General features: G+C 38.2%; 1 protein-coding gene across 2 annotated transcripts in view; it reads left to right on the plus strand.

Moving 5' to 3' along the window:
- Positions 1-12,102: 12,102 nt before the first annotated feature.
- The window catches only part of NFXL1 (nuclear transcription factor, X-box binding like 1), a 366,986-nt gene continuing 360,487 nt past the window's right edge, over positions 12,103-18,601 (plus strand). The window contains exons 1-5 of one of the 2 annotated variants that reach the window (XM_053703989.1): positions 12,103-12,202; positions 13,154-13,409; positions 14,462-14,638; positions 15,485-15,594; positions 15,860-15,993. In XM_053703989.1, the coding sequence (XP_053559964.1) occupies positions 13,169-13,409; positions 14,462-14,638; positions 15,485-15,594; positions 15,860-15,993 (662 nt within the window). In that variant the 5' untranslated portion in view covers positions 12,103-12,202; positions 13,154-13,168. The remainder of the gene's footprint in view (positions 12,203-13,153; positions 13,410-14,461; positions 14,639-15,484; positions 15,595-15,859; positions 15,994-18,601) is intronic. The other variant, XM_053703990.1, reaches the window with a different exon arrangement.

The raw sequence follows: 18,601 nt of genomic DNA on the forward strand, positions 1-18,601 counted from the left end.
TGGGGCTGAGCGGATGGCGGCCATTTTCTTATCCACATGGTGAGGAAGATATCCTCTACAGATTAACCTATATTTTCCTAGGTGACATGAGACATTTCTTACTATTACCCCAATCTTCTGCATATGAGATGGTGGACGCTCATTGGATCCTAGCCGAGCTAAGCAAGCTTCTAGAGTCCTATAGACCTACTTTTACCACAGTCCCGGTCGGAGTCTCTGTTTCTGTGAATACCGGTGAAGTACAGGAGGAAGTTTGCCTATGCCTGACCGGTTGTGAAAGTGCAAGTGTGAGCGGGGATGCTTTGGGGCCCCAGCATCTACCGCATACCCCAGAACCTCTAACGAAGCTGCCTGAGTCCTTAAAAGCTGCTGCTTTTGAGAGCTGGTCACCCGATCAGCTCATGTCCTGTGAAACAGGAGTTGAACTCAGCGCTCTCTCTACATACCTGCCTTGGCCAGCGAACAGAGCTCCTGCGTGTGAGCTGCTTTGCTTTTCCCATGCTCAAGCATCTGGACTGTGCTTGGCTCCTTATGGAGGTCTCAGACGAGTAGACGCGATGCTGGTTAGGTTTGTGCCGGCTCCTCTTACCGTTGGAGGTCTTGATGTGCAGAGATGGCATGGCGGTGGACTCCTGCTTTCCCACTGTTTGATGCATTACTTCTCCGCATCACCTTTCAGACAGACATATCCCAGGAGTGGTATGGGTTAAATAAATGTTGGGACTGGACTGTTAATAATAATTGCACTTATTATTTGAAGGACCCCATCACACTTTCCCTGGTATAAGCGTCATATACCATATTGTGGACACACACCTTTTATATGTTTATAGTTTATCACTGATGTTAAGTTAAGATGCATATCCTACTGTTTGTCTCTCCTGCTTTGATACTAATTGTGCTTTGCAAATAAGGAGGGACAAATATGCTAACACTGATATTATTGTTTCATATTAAGTGCTGAACATTTCCAGGATCTTTCAATGTACTGTTGGACTTTCATCTATCATTGTGGGTCACATATGTTTGTTTTAAAGCTCATGCTACCTTATTAGAGTTCATTGTTGCAGGGTATCCTTTTCCATAGTTCTTTGGTTATTGTCCATTTCTATTTAGAGTTTTAGGGCGCAAACTCGCGGATTTGCTGATATGGCTACTACTGATGAGGGGTAGTATGTAGTGATGCAGCCAGATTTTTGTTAAAGTTACTAGAGTGGGCTGGACCCACATTGATAATACTATTTTGGACCTCCCTGCATTTTACATACATTAGCCCTATGCATGTAGTCCTTCTCTACGTTTACAATTACTGCTTACTGTATTATGTCCCCCTGTACACCTCTTACACATATTACTGAGCCTAAGTGATTTTAAATATCTTCTCATGGAACAGTCATCCTGGCACACATAATACACCATTTGGATTGCCCGCACTTTCTGGCCAGACTTTATTTTACCAGCCCTGATACCTACCCATGGTCTTTGTAGAGCCCCTATGTTTATTTATGTGTGTTGACCCTGATAGGTTCCAAATGTGTTGTCAATGTACCACCCTTTGTAGCTTTACACAACCTCTCAGGGTCGATAACTGTGGGTTTTAACCCCTCACCTTTTTTCACTTATTATGAGATATATGGGGGTTTAATGTACACGAATAAGCCTGGTCTTAAATTGATGTTTTCATAGTAACTACCGAATGTTTTAACCATCAATATAAGCAATTTACTTGTTATATTTCGCCTCACATGTACCAGCTCTACATTTATAGTTTACTGACTGCTAAACTGGTTCCTTATGTTTGAGATATGCTTTATCTTCCTCAAGCTAGTTCACCATGGTTTGACAGTTTCACAAGTAATATACTGTAGTTCGAATAAGTCTGGTCTTAAATTGATGTTTTCATAGTAACTACCGAATGTTTTAACCATCAATATAAGCAATTTACTTGTTATATTTCGCCTCACATGTACCAGCTCTACATTTATAGTTTACTGACTGCTAAACTGGTTCCTTATGTTTGAGATATGCTTTATCTTCCTCAAGCTAGTTCACCATGGTTTGACAGTTTCACAAGTAATATACTGTAGTTATTGTATTTAATTTACCACCTCCCCCCCCCCACCCCTTCATAATATACCTCCTACCCTTGGAGGGTTAACTATGTGGCTTCTCTTGCCTATGCCGCAACCAAATTGTTGTTTCTACATATTTTACCATACTATTTACACAGTGGAGTAATACTCCAATAATATCCCTTTTGTTTCTATATACCATGTTAATTGCTAACTTACTTTAAGCTTACCAACCCAGAAGTGACCATTCACACTATTCATTTTAATTTATAAAAAGAGGTTCCAATCTTTTCTATAAGATTATACATATTAAAAATTGCACTCTTCTACTTATATAGAAAATATCAAACTGTAATGTACTATTTCTACTTGTTTTTATGTTGTGTTGTTTCATATATGTTGTAACACTTTTGCACAACCTCAATAAAAAAAAAAAAAAAAAAAAAAAAAAAATACTCATTTGCCTAATAATTCTGCACTGCCTGTAGGTATATCTCAACTATGAGAGACAAAATGTGGAAACAAATCCAGACAATCACATTGTCTGATTTGGAAAGAATTTATTTGCAAATTATGGTGGAAAATAAGTATTTGGTCAATATCAAAAGTTCATCTCAATACTTTGTTATATATCCTTTGTTGGCAATGACAGAGGTCAAACGTTTTCTGTAAGTCATCACAAGGTTGTCACACACTGTTGCTGGTATGTTGGCCCATTCCTGCATGCAGATCTCCTCTAGAGCAGTGATGTTTTGGGGCTGTCGCTGGGCAACACAGACTTTCAACTCCCTCCAAAGGTTTTCTATGGGGATGAGATCTGGAGACTGGCTAGGCATCTCCAGGACCTTGAAATGCTTCTTACGAAGCCACTCCTTCGTTGCCCAGCGGTGTGTTTGGGATCATTGTCATGCTGAAAGACCCAGCCACGTTTTAACTTCAATGCCCTTGCTGATGGAAGGAGGTTTGCACTCAAAATCTCACGATACATGGCCCCATTCATTCCTTCATGTACACAGATCAGTTGTCCTGTTCCCTTTGCAGAGAAACAGCCCCAAAGCATGATGTTGCCACCCCCATGCTTCACAGTAGGTATGGTGTTCTTTGGTTGCAACTCAGCATTCTCTCTCCTCCAAACACGACGAGTTGTGTTTCTACCAAACAGTTCTACTTTGGTTTCATCTGACCATATGACATTCTCCCAATCCGCTTCAGGATCATCCAAATGCTCTCTAGCATACTTCAGATGGGCCCGGACATGTACTAGCTTAAGCAGGGGGACACGTCTGGCACTGCAGGATCTGAGTCCCTGGCGGAGTAGTGTGTTACTGATGGTAGCCTTTGTTACGTTGGTCCCAGCTCTCTGCAGGTCATTCACTAGGCCCCCCTGTGTGGTTCTGGGATGTTTGCTCACCGTTCTTGTGATCATTTTGACCCCATGGGGTGAGATCTTGTGTGGAGCCCCAGATCGAGGGAGTTTATCAGTGGTCTTGTATGTCTTCCATTTTCTAATTATTGCTCCCACAGTTGATTTCTTCACACCAAGCTGCTTGCCTATTGCAGATTCAGGCTTCCCAGCCTGGTGCAGGGCTACAATTTTGCTTCTGGTGTCCTTCGACAGCTCTTTGGTCTTCACCATAGTGGAGTTTGGAGTGTGACTGTTTGAGGTTGTGGACAGGTGTCTTTTATACTGATAACAAGTTCAAACAGGTGCCATTAATACAGGTAATGAGTGGAGGACAGAGGAGCCTCTTAAAGAAGAAGATACAGGTCTGTGAGAGCCAGAAATCTTGCTTGTTTGTAGGTGACCAAATACTTATTTTCCACCATAATATGCAAATAAATTCTTTCCAAATCAGACAATGTGATAGTCTGGATTTGTTTCCACATTTTGTCTCTCATAGTTGAGGTATACCTATGATGAAAATTACAGGCCTCTCTCATCTTCTTAAGTGGGAGAACTTGCACAATTGGTGGCTGACTAAATACTTTTTTGCCCCACTGTACCTGGATTTTTATCCGGTTGCCATATCAGTGTCGCAGGGCCACTGCGAGTCCCCAGCTTGCTTCATTTAGCACACTGGGTGCTGCTATCCTTGTGAGTATTATTTCATTACAAGACTTGTTTTCTGTTATTACCATCGCAATATTGCACTAGGAGGCGCCCTCTTTTTTGTGATCTTTTTCACAGATACCTGGATTGTGTTCGTTATTCTATGAGAGGAGCTGCCAGTTTGAACTGGCATTTCTACTACAGATGAATAAACCCCTTTTGGATGTCCTGCAATAGCTGGACTTTTGACAATAATCTCCTACTAAGACTCAGATAAGATATGGATTGATGATTGTATATGCATATGTATTCTTTTTTATTTTGCTTACCCAGTATTGCCATATATGACACGAATCACACTTGATATCCATATCCGGTAGATTTTTAATCCTATATCTTTGTACCATATTCTGTTATAGCGCCCCCTTGAGCTTGATATTTAGGTATCATAGTAGTATTTTTACCTCCATACATTGAGCCACTGATGGCCGAACAGTAGACTGTAGAGAGAGGCAAGAAGAGAGAAGTTTGGATCTTCTGACCGCCGTCAGAAAAATCTTCATAGATAGGGAATCGATGATGGTCCCTAAGAAAACCACCCTTGTAGCTAGTACAAGGAAACTCTTCTCTAGATTCACTTTCCATCCGTGGGAACGTAGAAAAGACAACAAGATCTCTGAATGAGAGTTTGCTTGTTGAAAAGATGGCTCCTAAACCAATATGTCGTCCAGGTAAAGCGCCACAGCAATTCCCTGAGACTTGACCACTGCCAAGAGAGCCCCCAGAACCTTTGAGAAGATTCTGGGAGCTGTGGCAAGGCCAAACGGAAGAGCCACAAACTGAAAGTGCTTGTCTACAAAAGCGAATCTCAGGAACTGGTGATGATCCCTGTGGATGGGAACATAAAGATACGCGTCCTTAAGGTCTATGGTCGTCATGAACTGACCCTCTTGGACCAAAGGAAGAATGGAACGTATGGTTTCCATTTTGAAGGACGGAACCCTGAGAAACTTGGTGAGACACTTGAGGTTGGAATTGGGTTGAAAAGTTCCTTCTTTTTTGGGAACCACAAACAGATTTGAATAAAATCCTAGACCCTGTTCTCTTACTTGAACTGGAACAAACACTCCCAGGGAGGATAGGTCGTGAACACACTTTAAGAATGCCTTCCTTTTTAACCTGATCCGCAGATAACCATGAGAGGAAAAATCTGCCCTTGGGAGGACAAGATTTGAATTCCATTTTGTACCCCTGAGATACTATGTCCACAGCCCAAGGATCTGGGACATCTCAAATCCATGCTAGGTGAAACAAGGAAAGACTTCCCCTCACTAGATCCGAATCTGGACCGGGGGCAGACTCTTCATGCTGATTTAGTCTCAGCAGAGGGCTTCTTTGATTGCTTTCCCTTGTTCCAAGACTGATTGAGTTTCCAAGAAGACTTGGACTGCTCCTGCTTAGAGGAAGGAGAGGAAGACTTTTGACCTTTGAAGTCATGAAAGCAACGAAAATTACTTTGACGTCCTTTAGGCCTATTCTTCTTGTCTTGCGGTAGAAAGGATTCTTTCCACCCGTAATTTCAGAAATTATCTCCGCCAGACCAGGACCAAACAGGGTCTTACCCTTGTAAGCTAATGATAGGAGCTTGGACTTGGAGGTAACGTCAGCCGACCAAGATTTCAGCCACAGAGCCCTGCGGGCTAGAACAGTGAAACCAGACATCTTGGCTCCCAGTCTAATGACTTGTATGTTAGCATCAGAGATAAAGGAATTTGCGAGTTTGAGAGCCTTAATCCTATCTTGGATCTCCTCCAACGGAGTCTCCTCTAAAATCAGATCTGATAAGGCATTGCACCAATAAGATGCTGCACTAGCTACTGTGGCAATACAAACATCGGGTTGCCATTGTAGACCCTGATGAATATACATCTTTTTTAAATAAGCCTCCAACTTTTTGTCCATGGAATCCTTAAAATGAACAGCTATCCTCAATAGGAATCATGGTTATCTTAGCCAGAGTAGAAATAGCCCCGTCTACCTTAGGCGCTGTGCGCCATGAGTCTCGAATGGAGTCAGCAACAGGAAACATCTTTTTAAAAATGGGAGATGGGGAGAAAGGTATCCCTGGCTTATCCCATTCCTGTGCAATGATCTCTGACACACGGTCTGGAACAGGAAATACTTCCACAGCGGAAGTAACATCATAGTATTTGTTAAGTTTACTAGATTTCTTAGGGTTGACAGCGACAGAAGCGTTGGAGTCGTCGAAAGTAGCTAAAACCTCCTTTAGCAGTAAGCGGAGGTGATCAAGCTAAAATCTGAAGTTTACCTCTTCAGAATCAGACAAAGGAATTATACTACCGAGGTATCCTCCTCATCAGACATGAGGAATGTCCACCTTCACGGCAGAAGATGGGACAGACACCTTACCATCTGACAAATGTTTGGATTTCCTCTTGCGTTTTCCCAACGTAGAAAAAGCAAATAATTCTGCAGATACCGCAGAGGATATCTGTGCAGCAAAATCTGAAAGCAAATAAACTCCTCCAGGAGGCTGAGAGGAACTGCAGGGCACTGTATGTGACACCATAGCGGCTTGGGACGTTTGAGGAGAAAGCTGTGGCATTGCCTGAACAGCATCATCCTGAGAGACATTTGGCACAGAGGGCAATAATTTATCTTTACACTCTAGCATTCTAGCTAAACATGTAGCACAAAATTGCATAGGCAAAACAATTTGGGCCTCAAGACATAATAAGCATTTATCAAAGGAAACAGATTATTGTTCCATGTCCATAGCTTACAAAATAAAAAATTCTCCCAACGTAAGGGAAAAATTAAAATAAAGACTACTGTCACTTTAGAAAAAGTATTTAATTTCTCAGAGCAATACACGCTAAAATAACTGATTGACAATCTGGAAAAAAACACACTCAGGACCTCTATACCTCAGATGTACTGAGGTGCCCTACCGTATTCCAGAGGCTCCACAATTAGAGACACAGAGGCAGCTCACAACCGACTCCTTCAACGAACCATGCTGAGGAGAAATGACACTGCTTTACTTCACAGGAACTGCTCAGCAAGTAAAAGCGCACGTTCCAAGGAAAAAACTGCTGAGTAAGATTAAGAGCCACTCTAATCTACAAGAAGTTACAATAAAAGCCTCCTCATCAGACTTATGTCCAAAAAATTTTGAGTCAAACTTTTCTTATGCATATTCTGACTAAATTCCCCATGAAAACACTCCACACTACAAGAGTGATTAAAAATAAAGGTGCCACAGAGTAGACATCCCCCATATGAAGGGAAAATTAACCCCTTAGTCTCCACATACTTATGTGCCTGAACACTGCCTCAGAAAATCCTATCTATAAACGATTTAATTTGTCCCAATATTGCTGCAGAGTTAACTAAGTTACTGAAGTGCAAGTCTCCAATACATAGAAGACAAAAAGCACTTACCTGCAATCTAGCTGTCCGGCAGGAAGACAGCTCGCAAGGCGTGAAAGGACACATACTCCTTACAGAGACCTGTAGATAAAAGAAAGAACAGAGTAACCAACTCTGGCTTTCTATGACTAGGGCAGCAATATGTTAGGAAAACAAAGTAAGAACCACCTCACCACTTCCTAACTGCTTAAAACCCCCCACTACTCTTACTCAAGAGATTGACGTGGACACAGATAAACCCAAATCCTTGCTTGCAGGGAAAAGTACCCCAAAAAAGGAATAATATCTTCAGACACCAAACTTCACTTCCTCTATTGACAGAGGCAAAGAGAATGACTGGGGGTTATGGGTAAGGGAAGCGACACTTAACAGCTTTGCTGTGGTGCTCTTTGCCTCCTCCTGCTGGCCAGGAGTGAATATCCCACTAGTAATTTGAATGACATTGTGGACTCTCCATGTCTTAGGAAATAAATATATACTATGCACATTGGCCAAGTTAAAGTGAAAGTAAATTTTGCAATACCCCAAGCCAGTTATAGATTCTCCTACTTGCATATATTACAGTCGCTAACTTTATATTTCCTAAAAATGTTCAGAAAAGAATATATTTTATTATGTGCACCTTTTCATGGCTTCCTCCGCTCCCTGCTCGATACCAGGTTTCTTACTGTTACACCTAAGAGCAGTCCCACCCGCTCTATACGTCATTAGCCAAGCTCGTTCTCGTGAGCCCAATTTTTTGCGCATGCGCAAGAATACGAGCTATGCTACGATACTAAACATTGTATCACTGGATTCATTGTTTAGTATCATAGTGAGGATCGTATAAGCAGTTTGCACGTAGTGCATTCCCCGACGACTCTAACGAGCAATGAGTAATTAGTATAAAAATATATCTTATCATTTCCTTAAATTTAGAACAATCAAGTTGTGCCTTCCTATGCGCATGCGGCTGTTGTGAACGCGCATCCGATACTGGATTAAAATTCAAGGATTGCCACATGCGCATAGCAACATGTGGGCGTGAAACTAACAGTTTTAGACGCCCATGGGGGACCAATTAGATTTAGGCAACAGTAAATCGTCACAACGAACAGAATTTTTTTTATAATGCGGGAGGAGAGTCGGCTAATAAGACAGATGGGTTTCATTAGAATAAACAGGTCTATAATTTAATTGGAAAAAAAATGATGAATGAAAGTGATATTAATTTTTAATGATTTATATCAACATATATTGCAGTCTACTTAAGTTTACTTTCACTTTAACTAAGTTTAATGGAAAGTGTGTATGATTGTCTCTAAAAAAATCTTTTATGGGCTGTCTCTCCATACCCCCCTATGCAATTTAACACTGAGCTCAGTTTGCTCACAAATGACATTAGGGAGTTTAAAGCACAAGTATGCACTCCGGTGCTCCCTGACTCACCTCATATATTGTCAGTAAGACTCTAAATGTAGTATCTAAATCTAAACATAGATAACTTGCACTTAAAGACAGATATGGGCGTCACTCGCCTACTTAAGATGGACCTAATGTCAGAATGGGCTGGTGTTATGTTTAAAAAAGGAAAAGAAAAATATATTTAAATACATAGTAAGTTCAACCCCAGAAGAAACCAGGTTAGAGAGAAACCATCTGGAACATAGAAACATAACATCAAGAACTAAAACTTAACAAGCGCTATCCAGGGTTCTGAAGCAAAAATGGGCCGGCTCATAAGCTTTCATTCCTGCTTTTTTAAATAAAGATACCAAGAGAACAAAGAAAAAATAAAAATAGAAGTAAATTAGAAAGTGGCTTAAAAGTGCATGCTGTTTATGAATCATGAAAGAAAAAAAATTTGGGTTCAGTATCCCATTAAGTCATTAAAGTTTAAAATTTAAAATTACGCTTCTTTTTAAAAATACTTACCATTTTGTTACTCTAAACAGACCACCGATACTCCTCCCGCATCTCCTGAAGTAATGAGCAGATCTATGACAAATCCAGGTTCCTCCAATCGTTGCGCGCCTCATGAGCTGGATGCCAAAGCTGGATTCGTCATCGATCTGCTCAATACGTAGGAGATGCGGGCGGAGGATCGGCGGTCTGTTTACAGTAACAAAATGGTAAGTATTTTAAAAAAGAAGCCTCATTGTAAACTTTAATGACTTAAAGTGCCCCTGTTTTTAAGAGTATTTTTAAAATACTGGGATTTAAATCATTAAACTTTACAATCATTTTAACACTGATAATTAAAGGGACACTGAACCCAAATGTTTTTCTTTCATGATTCAGATAAAGCATGAAATTTTAATCAACGTTCTAATTTACTCCTATTATCAATTTTTCTTTGTTCTCTTGCTATCTTTATTTTAAAAGCAGGAATGTAAATCTTAGCAGCCAGCCCATTTTAGGTTCAGCACCATGGATAGTGCTTGCTTATTGGAGGCTTACATTAACCCACCAATAAGCAAGCATAACCCAGGTTCTCAACCAAAAATGGGTTGAGAACATTCCTGCTTTTTAAATAAAGATAGCAAGAGAACTAAGAAAAAATTATAATAGGAGTAAATGAGAAAGTTAGTTAAAATTGCATGCTCTATCTGAAGCATGAAAGAAAAAATTTGGGTTTAGTGTCCCTTTAAGAGTGTTCCAATTCTGAGATTTAGGATTTTTCGTGGTAGGCTTCACAAGTTAAACTCTGCCAAATATATGTTCCTAATTGAAACGACAAGAATATAGGAACTGCAAAGCAATGTTACCTTTGTTTATTATGGTAGCAAGTCCTGATTGACTCCTCCAAATAAGACTAGTAGTGGGTTAAAGGGACATGAAATCCAACGTTTTTCTTTCATGATTCAAATAGAACATATGATTTTAAACAAATATAAAATGTACTTCTATTATCAAAATATCTTTGTTCTCTTGGTATCTTTAAAAGCAAGAAAGTAAGCTCAGGAGTGTACATGTGTCTAGAAAACTATAAGGCAGCAATTTTGCAAGAATGTTATCTATTTACAAGACCTCTAGATGGCAGCACTAATTCCTGCCATGTAGTGATCTAAACACCTACCTAGATATCTCTTTAACAAAGAATACAACAAGAACAAAGCAAATTTGATAATAGAAGTAAATTGGAAACTTTCTAAAAAGTGTATGCTCTGTCTGAATCAATAAAACAATTACAGCAAACTGTTTTAATGCATTCTTATTTTACTCTAATCTTGTATGTTAATTTATTGCAAGACTGCAGAAAAATATTATAAGCACAAGGTGTTTAATGTCCCTTTTCCTACAGCACTTAAAAAGACCTTTAGACAAAATATATGATTTAAAAATATCCAAAACTGTATTTTTGTTTGCAAATTTTACATTGGTTTGCAGTGCAAAGGGCACACCAATTGTTTATCTTAAAGTGAAGGTAAACTTGAGTGTACTCGCTCAAGTCATAGGTTATAATTTAAAAAATGAGTGAGACTTTCATTCTTGAAATCTGTAATTTATCCTTATCTTCTTAGATTTTTACATTTCAATGCTGGAACGATAAGTGCCGTTCCTCCGCCCGCCATAGTCCTCGGTTGATTGAAAAATGACTCATCTGCAATCCACTAATCGTTGTTTCCCCTCCCCAGGGGCGTGACGTTTGTGCAGAGGGGCTGAACACCCCGGGTGGGAAATGATCATTGCAAAGTTTTTTCACTATGCATAATTTAACCTTGAAGTTAGAGTTGTATGCCTCTTTAAAGGGACATCAAACACTTTGAGATGGTAATATAAAATGATAAGTTATATGTATATATATATATATAAATATAAACTCTGCAATATACTTTCATTATTTATTTTGTCCTCTTTTCCTGTAATTCCATTCTGAAATTGTGAGCTTTTCAGTTCCTGTTAGAAAATGGAAGTGCAGAGCAATGTTATATTCCACACAGCCATTGGCTGTACACTCTAGTGACCTATTTATAACGGTCCCTAATTGGCCACAGCAGAGAAAGTAATCTAAGTTACAGCAGTTCCAATTGTTTTATAGACACTAAAACGTTACACTTCATTTGTCAATATTTAAACAGCTAATTAAACATAAAAAATACATCTACTTTATTTTCATGCGTTCCTCAAGTCAGATCTTTACATTAAACATTAATATATGATCCGCATGATATATAAACTACTACAATTTACCAGGCAAGACATGACATTATATATTAAAGCGCTTTTACACCTACACATAGCTGTCTCAGAGGGAGAGCGCTCAGAATTAGTGACTGTCTCTCTGAAATAGAGACAGTTAGGATGTCTGCACCTATACCATAACTAAAATAAATCGGCTTTAAATATTCGAAGAACCCTCCGAAATATATAATAACACGTGATCGATGACTGTAGAGTTTTAAAGACAGCAGCTCCTGACACGTCACTAAAATTAAAAGGTACGTGGCGCACGGGCTGCTGGGATCAGTAGTTTGTTTCACTACCTTGTCTGCCCTGTAATTTTAATGAATGCAGCTAACTCCGCATTGAATGCTGGGAGATGTAGTTTGCAGTATTTCTCTGCTGTAGCTGTGTTTGGGCCTTAGGTTCCATCTCCCCGGTATATTATCGGCCATGGCTAGCTGCTGTGAAAAGTAGCCCACAGGTAAAGACGGAGATTTCCAGTGACAGCTTCCGTTTAACATTTCGCATGTTGTAGATGAATGACTTGTATATGTAGCAATTAAATCTGGTGAAATAGGAACAGATAAGATAAATATATTTGGCCCCACAGCTAAATGTCAGGTTATAAACTCATTACTTCCTAGTACAGTATTTGAGTTATTGTTCTTGAAAGCGTAAACTGTTTACTACATGTAATAAGTTTAATAATAGCTATTTCCAGTCAAGTGAAGATATGCCAATGCCATTGTTTTTAGCATTCTATCATAGGAGATCAGTATGTATTTTTGTTAAAGGGACAGTCTAGTCAAAATGAAACTTTTATGATTCAGATAGGGCATGCAATTTTAAACAACTTTCCAATGTACTTTTATCATCAAATTTGCTTTCTTCTTTTGGTATTCTTTGTTGAAAGCTAAACCTAAGTAGGCTCATTTGCTAATGTCTAAGCCCTAAGGCCGCCTGTTAATTCAGGTCATTTTGACAGTTTTCACAGCTAGAGGTCATTAGTTTATGTGTGCCATATAGATAACATTGTGCTCACGCATGTGGAGTTACCTAGGAGTCAGCACTGATTGGCTAAATTGCATGTCTGTCAAAAGAACTAAAATAAGGGGGCAGTTTGCAGAGGCTTAGATACAAGGTAATCACGGAGGTAAAAAGTATATTAATACCGTGTTGGTTATGGAAAATTGGGGAATGAGTAATGAAGGGATTATCTATCTTTTAAAACAATAAAAATTCTGGAGTAGACTGTCCCTTTAAACATTTTGACTCCTTGTTTACTATCAGCAAGCTTAACCAGAGGATGTTTACTTTTTAAAATCATAAACAGTTACATTTGTTTAGTGTAAACATTCCCCAGTGCAGAGTAGGAGATCTGTCTGTTAATGATGCATTCATATTAAAGTCTTATTAATTGTGTGCATTTCAGAATTAGGCAGGAACAATGGACGCTCCATGGCGTCAAGCTGGCAGAGGAAGAGGCAGAGGACGTGGTACATCTGTTAACGGGGCATACTCCCAAACCCCAGGACCTGCTCCAGCATCAGCCAGAAATGCAGCATACCCAAGGGGAGGCCAAGCGGATGGAAATGGTGCCCCCAAACCTGGAGCTAGATATGAGAATGCATCCTATGCCTCAGTTAGCAAATTAACGGGTAAAGGAAACCTCCAAACTGGGTCCAGTGGTAAGAAAGTATTACAGTACCTATAAGTCCCAAAGAACAATTCTGTCCAAGGCAAACTGTACACTGTCTTCTTGTATGTAATATACATACAAATTACAACATGTATACGCTAATTAGAAACTGTAGTATTCTAGCATTAAGCATGTGTCTATATATAATAAAGAGGCATTAAAACAAACATATTGTGGTCTTAGGGACAACAGAAAATATACAGGCACTTAAAGGGCCATTATAGTAGAAAAATGACATGCTTAGAATAGTGGTTCTCAAATGGTCTGTCACAAACTGAAGTGAGACAATGGTGGGATTGATAGTCCTATCCAAGATCTGCACAAGTGATTAAAAGTTGACTCTGAGTCTAGGCTATTCTGCTTTCTATTTCTGTTTAATTAAACCACTAGTTTAAAAAAAAATGTTAAAATATTTTTTTTTTTAAATTTTGTCTGCAAAGTGCATCGGGAAATTTTCTAAATGTTTTACAGTACACCACTAATTAATAAAGAACCACTGCCTTAGAGCATGTCATTTTAAGACTAGTGATACCGTAGAAGAACTAGTCTGGACCCACAGAGCACTGCTGGTTCTGAGCGGCAAATGCTAGTTGCATGACCCAGCTGTGTAACTAGCATTGCTAATTGGATCAGCTACGGTTTCTGCTCGCGACCATTAGTGTTTGCAGGGGTTAAACACAAAACTGTACAGGTTCACTACACGTTCTAATGAATTAGAGCATCTCATTTTTAGACTATAATGGGCCTTTAGTATGTTTTAAATATAACAATAGTTTTTCTGTTTTTACATTAAATATAATAAATGTGCATTAAAAATGTGTAGAAAAACAGCATATAACCTTTTACTTACTTAATATGAAATATAGGAAAATTTTCATCTTTTTAGACTATGGTGCTTCAATTGTAACTATAGTGATTGCTAGTTCATTTGATAAGTTATTGGTATGACTAGTTTTTGTAATTGTTTCAACAACTATTAAAGAACATTGCTAGATTCCAAATGATTTAAATCTTTTGTGTATCAAGTAAATATTCTCTCAGCAGAAACATCTAAAAAGAAATTTGAAGAAATCCAAAAAGCTAATCAGGCTGCGGTTAAAAAGTTTGCTGAAGATCACTACAGTTCCTCATCAGATGACGAAGAGGGTAATGAAGATGCAGAAGGAAAACAGAAGAAGATATTAGCTTTAACATTTACAACATACACTAATCAAACAGGTAAGTATCCACTCATGTTCAAGGGACATTGTTATTGTTAATCCCTTTATTACCCATTCCCCAGTTTTGCATAACCAACACTGTTATATTAATATACTTTTTTACCTCTGTGTTTGCAGACTGCCCCCTTATCTCAGTGCTCTTTACAAACTTGCATTTTAGCTAATTTAAAAAAAAAAAAAACTCTACAGGAGTGAGCACAATGTTATCTATATGGCACACATGGACTAGCACTGTCTAACTGTGAAAAACTATTAAAATGCACTGTGATAAGAGGCGGCCTACAGGGGATTGGAAACAGGCAGAGATTTAGAGGTTATAAAATAAATTAATATAACAATGTTGGTTGTGCAAAGCTTGGGAATGGGTAGTAAAGGTTTTATCTTTTTAAAAAATCAAGCAGACTGACCTTTTAAATCCATATTGACTGAATATGTAAGCAAACAAGGATGCAATAAAGCTAGTAATATTACCTTTTACTCAGTGCTCACTTTGGCAGAGCATGCAATTGATTCTATGTAAAAGCAGCTGACATATTTATTTTGCTTACATGATGAATAAGTAGAAGTTCTATTCTGTGGACTTTATACAATACCTGGTTAAGTACAATATAGATTTATAATGCATGTGTAGGATGCAAATTAGTTCTCCATCTTGTTTTATGCTGCCCATAATGCTCTGAATCAATTAGGGAGGCTATAACATAACACTGCATGTGAGTCCTTCGTTTTGCATACTACCCTATTTATCACACGTGGGTCTTCCTGATCTAGCCTGATCTGTTAAAGTAATGTTTGTAATCCCAGTAAGTAGGTTTTAAACTATATTTGTATATACATGTTGCAGATGGGGATACCAGTGAATTAGCACGTACCAAACAATATATGAGTGATGCTTTCCAGTCAGGAGCAGTTACGTGCTTGATCTGCATAGCTTCAGTCAAGAGAAACCAGGCTGTAAGTACTATGCTCTGTAAGTCTTAAAGGGTTTTATGGATGGTCTTAAGAGAGGAGATATGTAGTCTTGTGCTCCTTTGGAAATGTAATGTTTGGAATTCTATAAAAAATGTTTTAAGTAGGTCAGTGAAGGTTTGGGGTTAACCCCTGCCCTTCTGCTATTACTTAGCTTAGTATGCATTGTTGTCTTATTCTAATGTATGGATGGATTTATTTATTTAGCCAAAGTGCCCATGTGAGATGAATAACTTTATTCTGACTGTAGGTCTGGAGTTGCTGTGGTTGCTTTTGCATATTTCACATGCCGTGCATCCAGAAGTGGGCCAAGGACAGTGTATTCCTTGTTTCTTCTCCACTGACAGATGATGACTTTGAAAAAAAAGATTACCCGTGGCCTTGGTAAGCTATGTATAATGACAGAGAAAACATTTTGTTTATACATTTATGTTTAGAAGCCTCCAGCGCAGTTCATTGATTTAATTCAGGAATGGAAAAAACCCTGAAAGGTTTAACCACTTAATGACATGTCGGCAGTCATTTACATACCCCCATAGATGAGCCATAGATAGCGCAGGTCTTGCCGATGTGTATCTGCATGCTTCCGGAAGGAGGATTACTCAAGGTGGCCTGACAAAAATGGAAAAATTAGAGAAAAATAATATTTTGCCGTTTTTCTTTTTTTCCAAAGCGAAACAAATGTACTTTTACAGTGATAAACAATATGTTTGACATGTTAATGTATTTATGTTGAAATATTTTTTTATTGGGTTTTTTTCAGTATACACAGTCATACAAAAATACTTTAATCAAAACAAGTAGCAATTAGATATTTCTATTTTGTATCCTTCTGAGAAGCGAACAAGAAAAAGACAGAGTATATTTCAAAATTAATAATAGATCATTTAACTCTCTAACAGAACAGTAGTAATCAAAGTATTTTAAACCTACATTTCATAATGTCACCCTACATGTAGACTGTACATAGTAGACGATAACTTAGTGAGCCAAACTGTAATTATGACTTCTAACTCCAAAAGGAATATTTGCTTCAGAGAGCAATGATCCATTAGTGTTGCACTTGTGCAATGAAATAGAAGGGAAGGAATAGACAGAAAAAAAAGAAGAAAATAGGAAACAATAGAATGGTCACTCGTGGATATTTGTATAATAGAGCATGGTAGTAAATAAATTTGGCTGTCCTGAAGACTACGTTTGTTTGGAAGTCTTTCTGTATCCCCCCAGGTATTTATATATTCTGTCCTATTATATATTAAAGTTGAGGCTATATTAGCCATTTGGTGTTAGTACTTAATTTTATTTAGGACTATTTAGAAATTCGGGATCCTAGTTTTCCAATGTTTTGCTATAACAGTTTTAACCGCTGTACAAATAATCCCTATGAGTTTCATTGATGATTTATTAAGGCTCTCAATTGAAAAATTAAGTAGTGCCTGTTCTTTAGTGAGTCTGATTTGTTTACTGAAAATCTTGCTTATTGATTCGGAGGTTGAATCCCAGAGTCACTTAATTTTTGGACGTGTCCACCACAGCATATGACCCTTCTTCAGAGCAACCTCTGTAACAGGTGCGCAGAAGATTGGTTCCTGAAGCTGGGTTATTTATTTTGAATCTACTAGGATATAAATACCATCTATAGACAACTTTAATATAATTTTATTTAATATTCGCACTATAAGAGCAAGATAAACCTTTTTTTAATTATGTCTGCCCATTCTTTATTATCTTTGTTGAATTTTCCTTCTTCTTCCCTTTTTTTTATTATAAATTTTAGCTTCCTGTGGTCTTTGAATCATGACATTAACTGTAAATAATGAAACCAGGAATTTAGGAGGATAGGTGGAATATCCCGATATTAATCGAACTATAGGAGTTTGCCTTCTCTATAGACATTCGCAATACGATAAAGGCACTTATTAGCCCAAATGTTACTTATAGGGTTTCTTAGTTGTCGTAGTTATTAGGGGGGTAGCTAATGATTTGTTAGATATTAAATTTGTGGTGTAGTGTATCCCATATCTTGATAGAATTTGCAATTTAAATATATGTTGTCCATTTCTGTAATCTGTGCTTCTTTGGGACCCAGAGAAGCTGATATATTGGTGTGAGCTCTATCATTTCACTTTCTAATTGAACCCAGGCCAACTCCTGAACATTATGATTCCATAAAGCCGTTTGGGCTAGTCTTGCTGTGTTAAAGTAAGCTAGTAGATCAGGAATCCCCAAACCCCCTGTTTTCTGCTTCTCAACAAGGTGTTTCTATTAATTCTTGCCAGTTTATAGGACCAAATAAAATCTAATATGTGTTTTTGCAAGTCCTGTATGTCTTTTTTTTTTAGTACTTCTATAGGGAGTGATCTAAAGAGATATTAAATCTAAGGTAGTATTGCCATTTTACTGACTACCATTTTTCCATAAAATTATATTTGGTATCTAAATGTTTGGGGATGAATACACCTAGGTATTTTAACGCTTCAGGTGCCCATTTAAAGTCAAAATTAATCTATAGTAAAAATTTTTGTGTGGTCAGGTAAATGAACTTCTATTGCTTCACATTTTTCATTATTAATTTTTTTAACCAGACAGCACTCCAAATTTTGATAATAGATCATATAGTGGCGGTAGGGATAGCAAAGGCTTGGTTATTGTTAGTATCACGTCATCAGCAAACAAAGATAACTTATGTGTTGTTCTACCTACTTGAATTCCTGAAATGTCCTGATTATTTCTTATGCTTGCAGCTAAAAGTTCTATACTCAGTGCAAAGAGCAGGGGGGAGAGTGGGTATTCCATTGTGGATCTTTATCCTCTGCGATTGATATCCTGCTAGCTTCAGAAATGCTGTTGGAGATGTGTAGATCGCTCTTATTGCTTTTAGAAAACTACCTTCTATTCCAAAGTGGCTCAGGGTCCTAAACATGCAATCCCATAATACCCTATCAAATGCCTTCTCTGCATCCAAGGAAAGAAACAGAGAAGGCACCTTTTC

This window comes from Bombina bombina, chromosome 2 (genome assembly GCF_027579735.1).
Source record: "Bombina bombina isolate aBomBom1 chromosome 2, aBomBom1.pri, whole genome shotgun sequence".
NCBI lineage: Eukaryota > Metazoa > Chordata > Amphibia > Anura > Bombinatoridae > Bombina > Bombina bombina.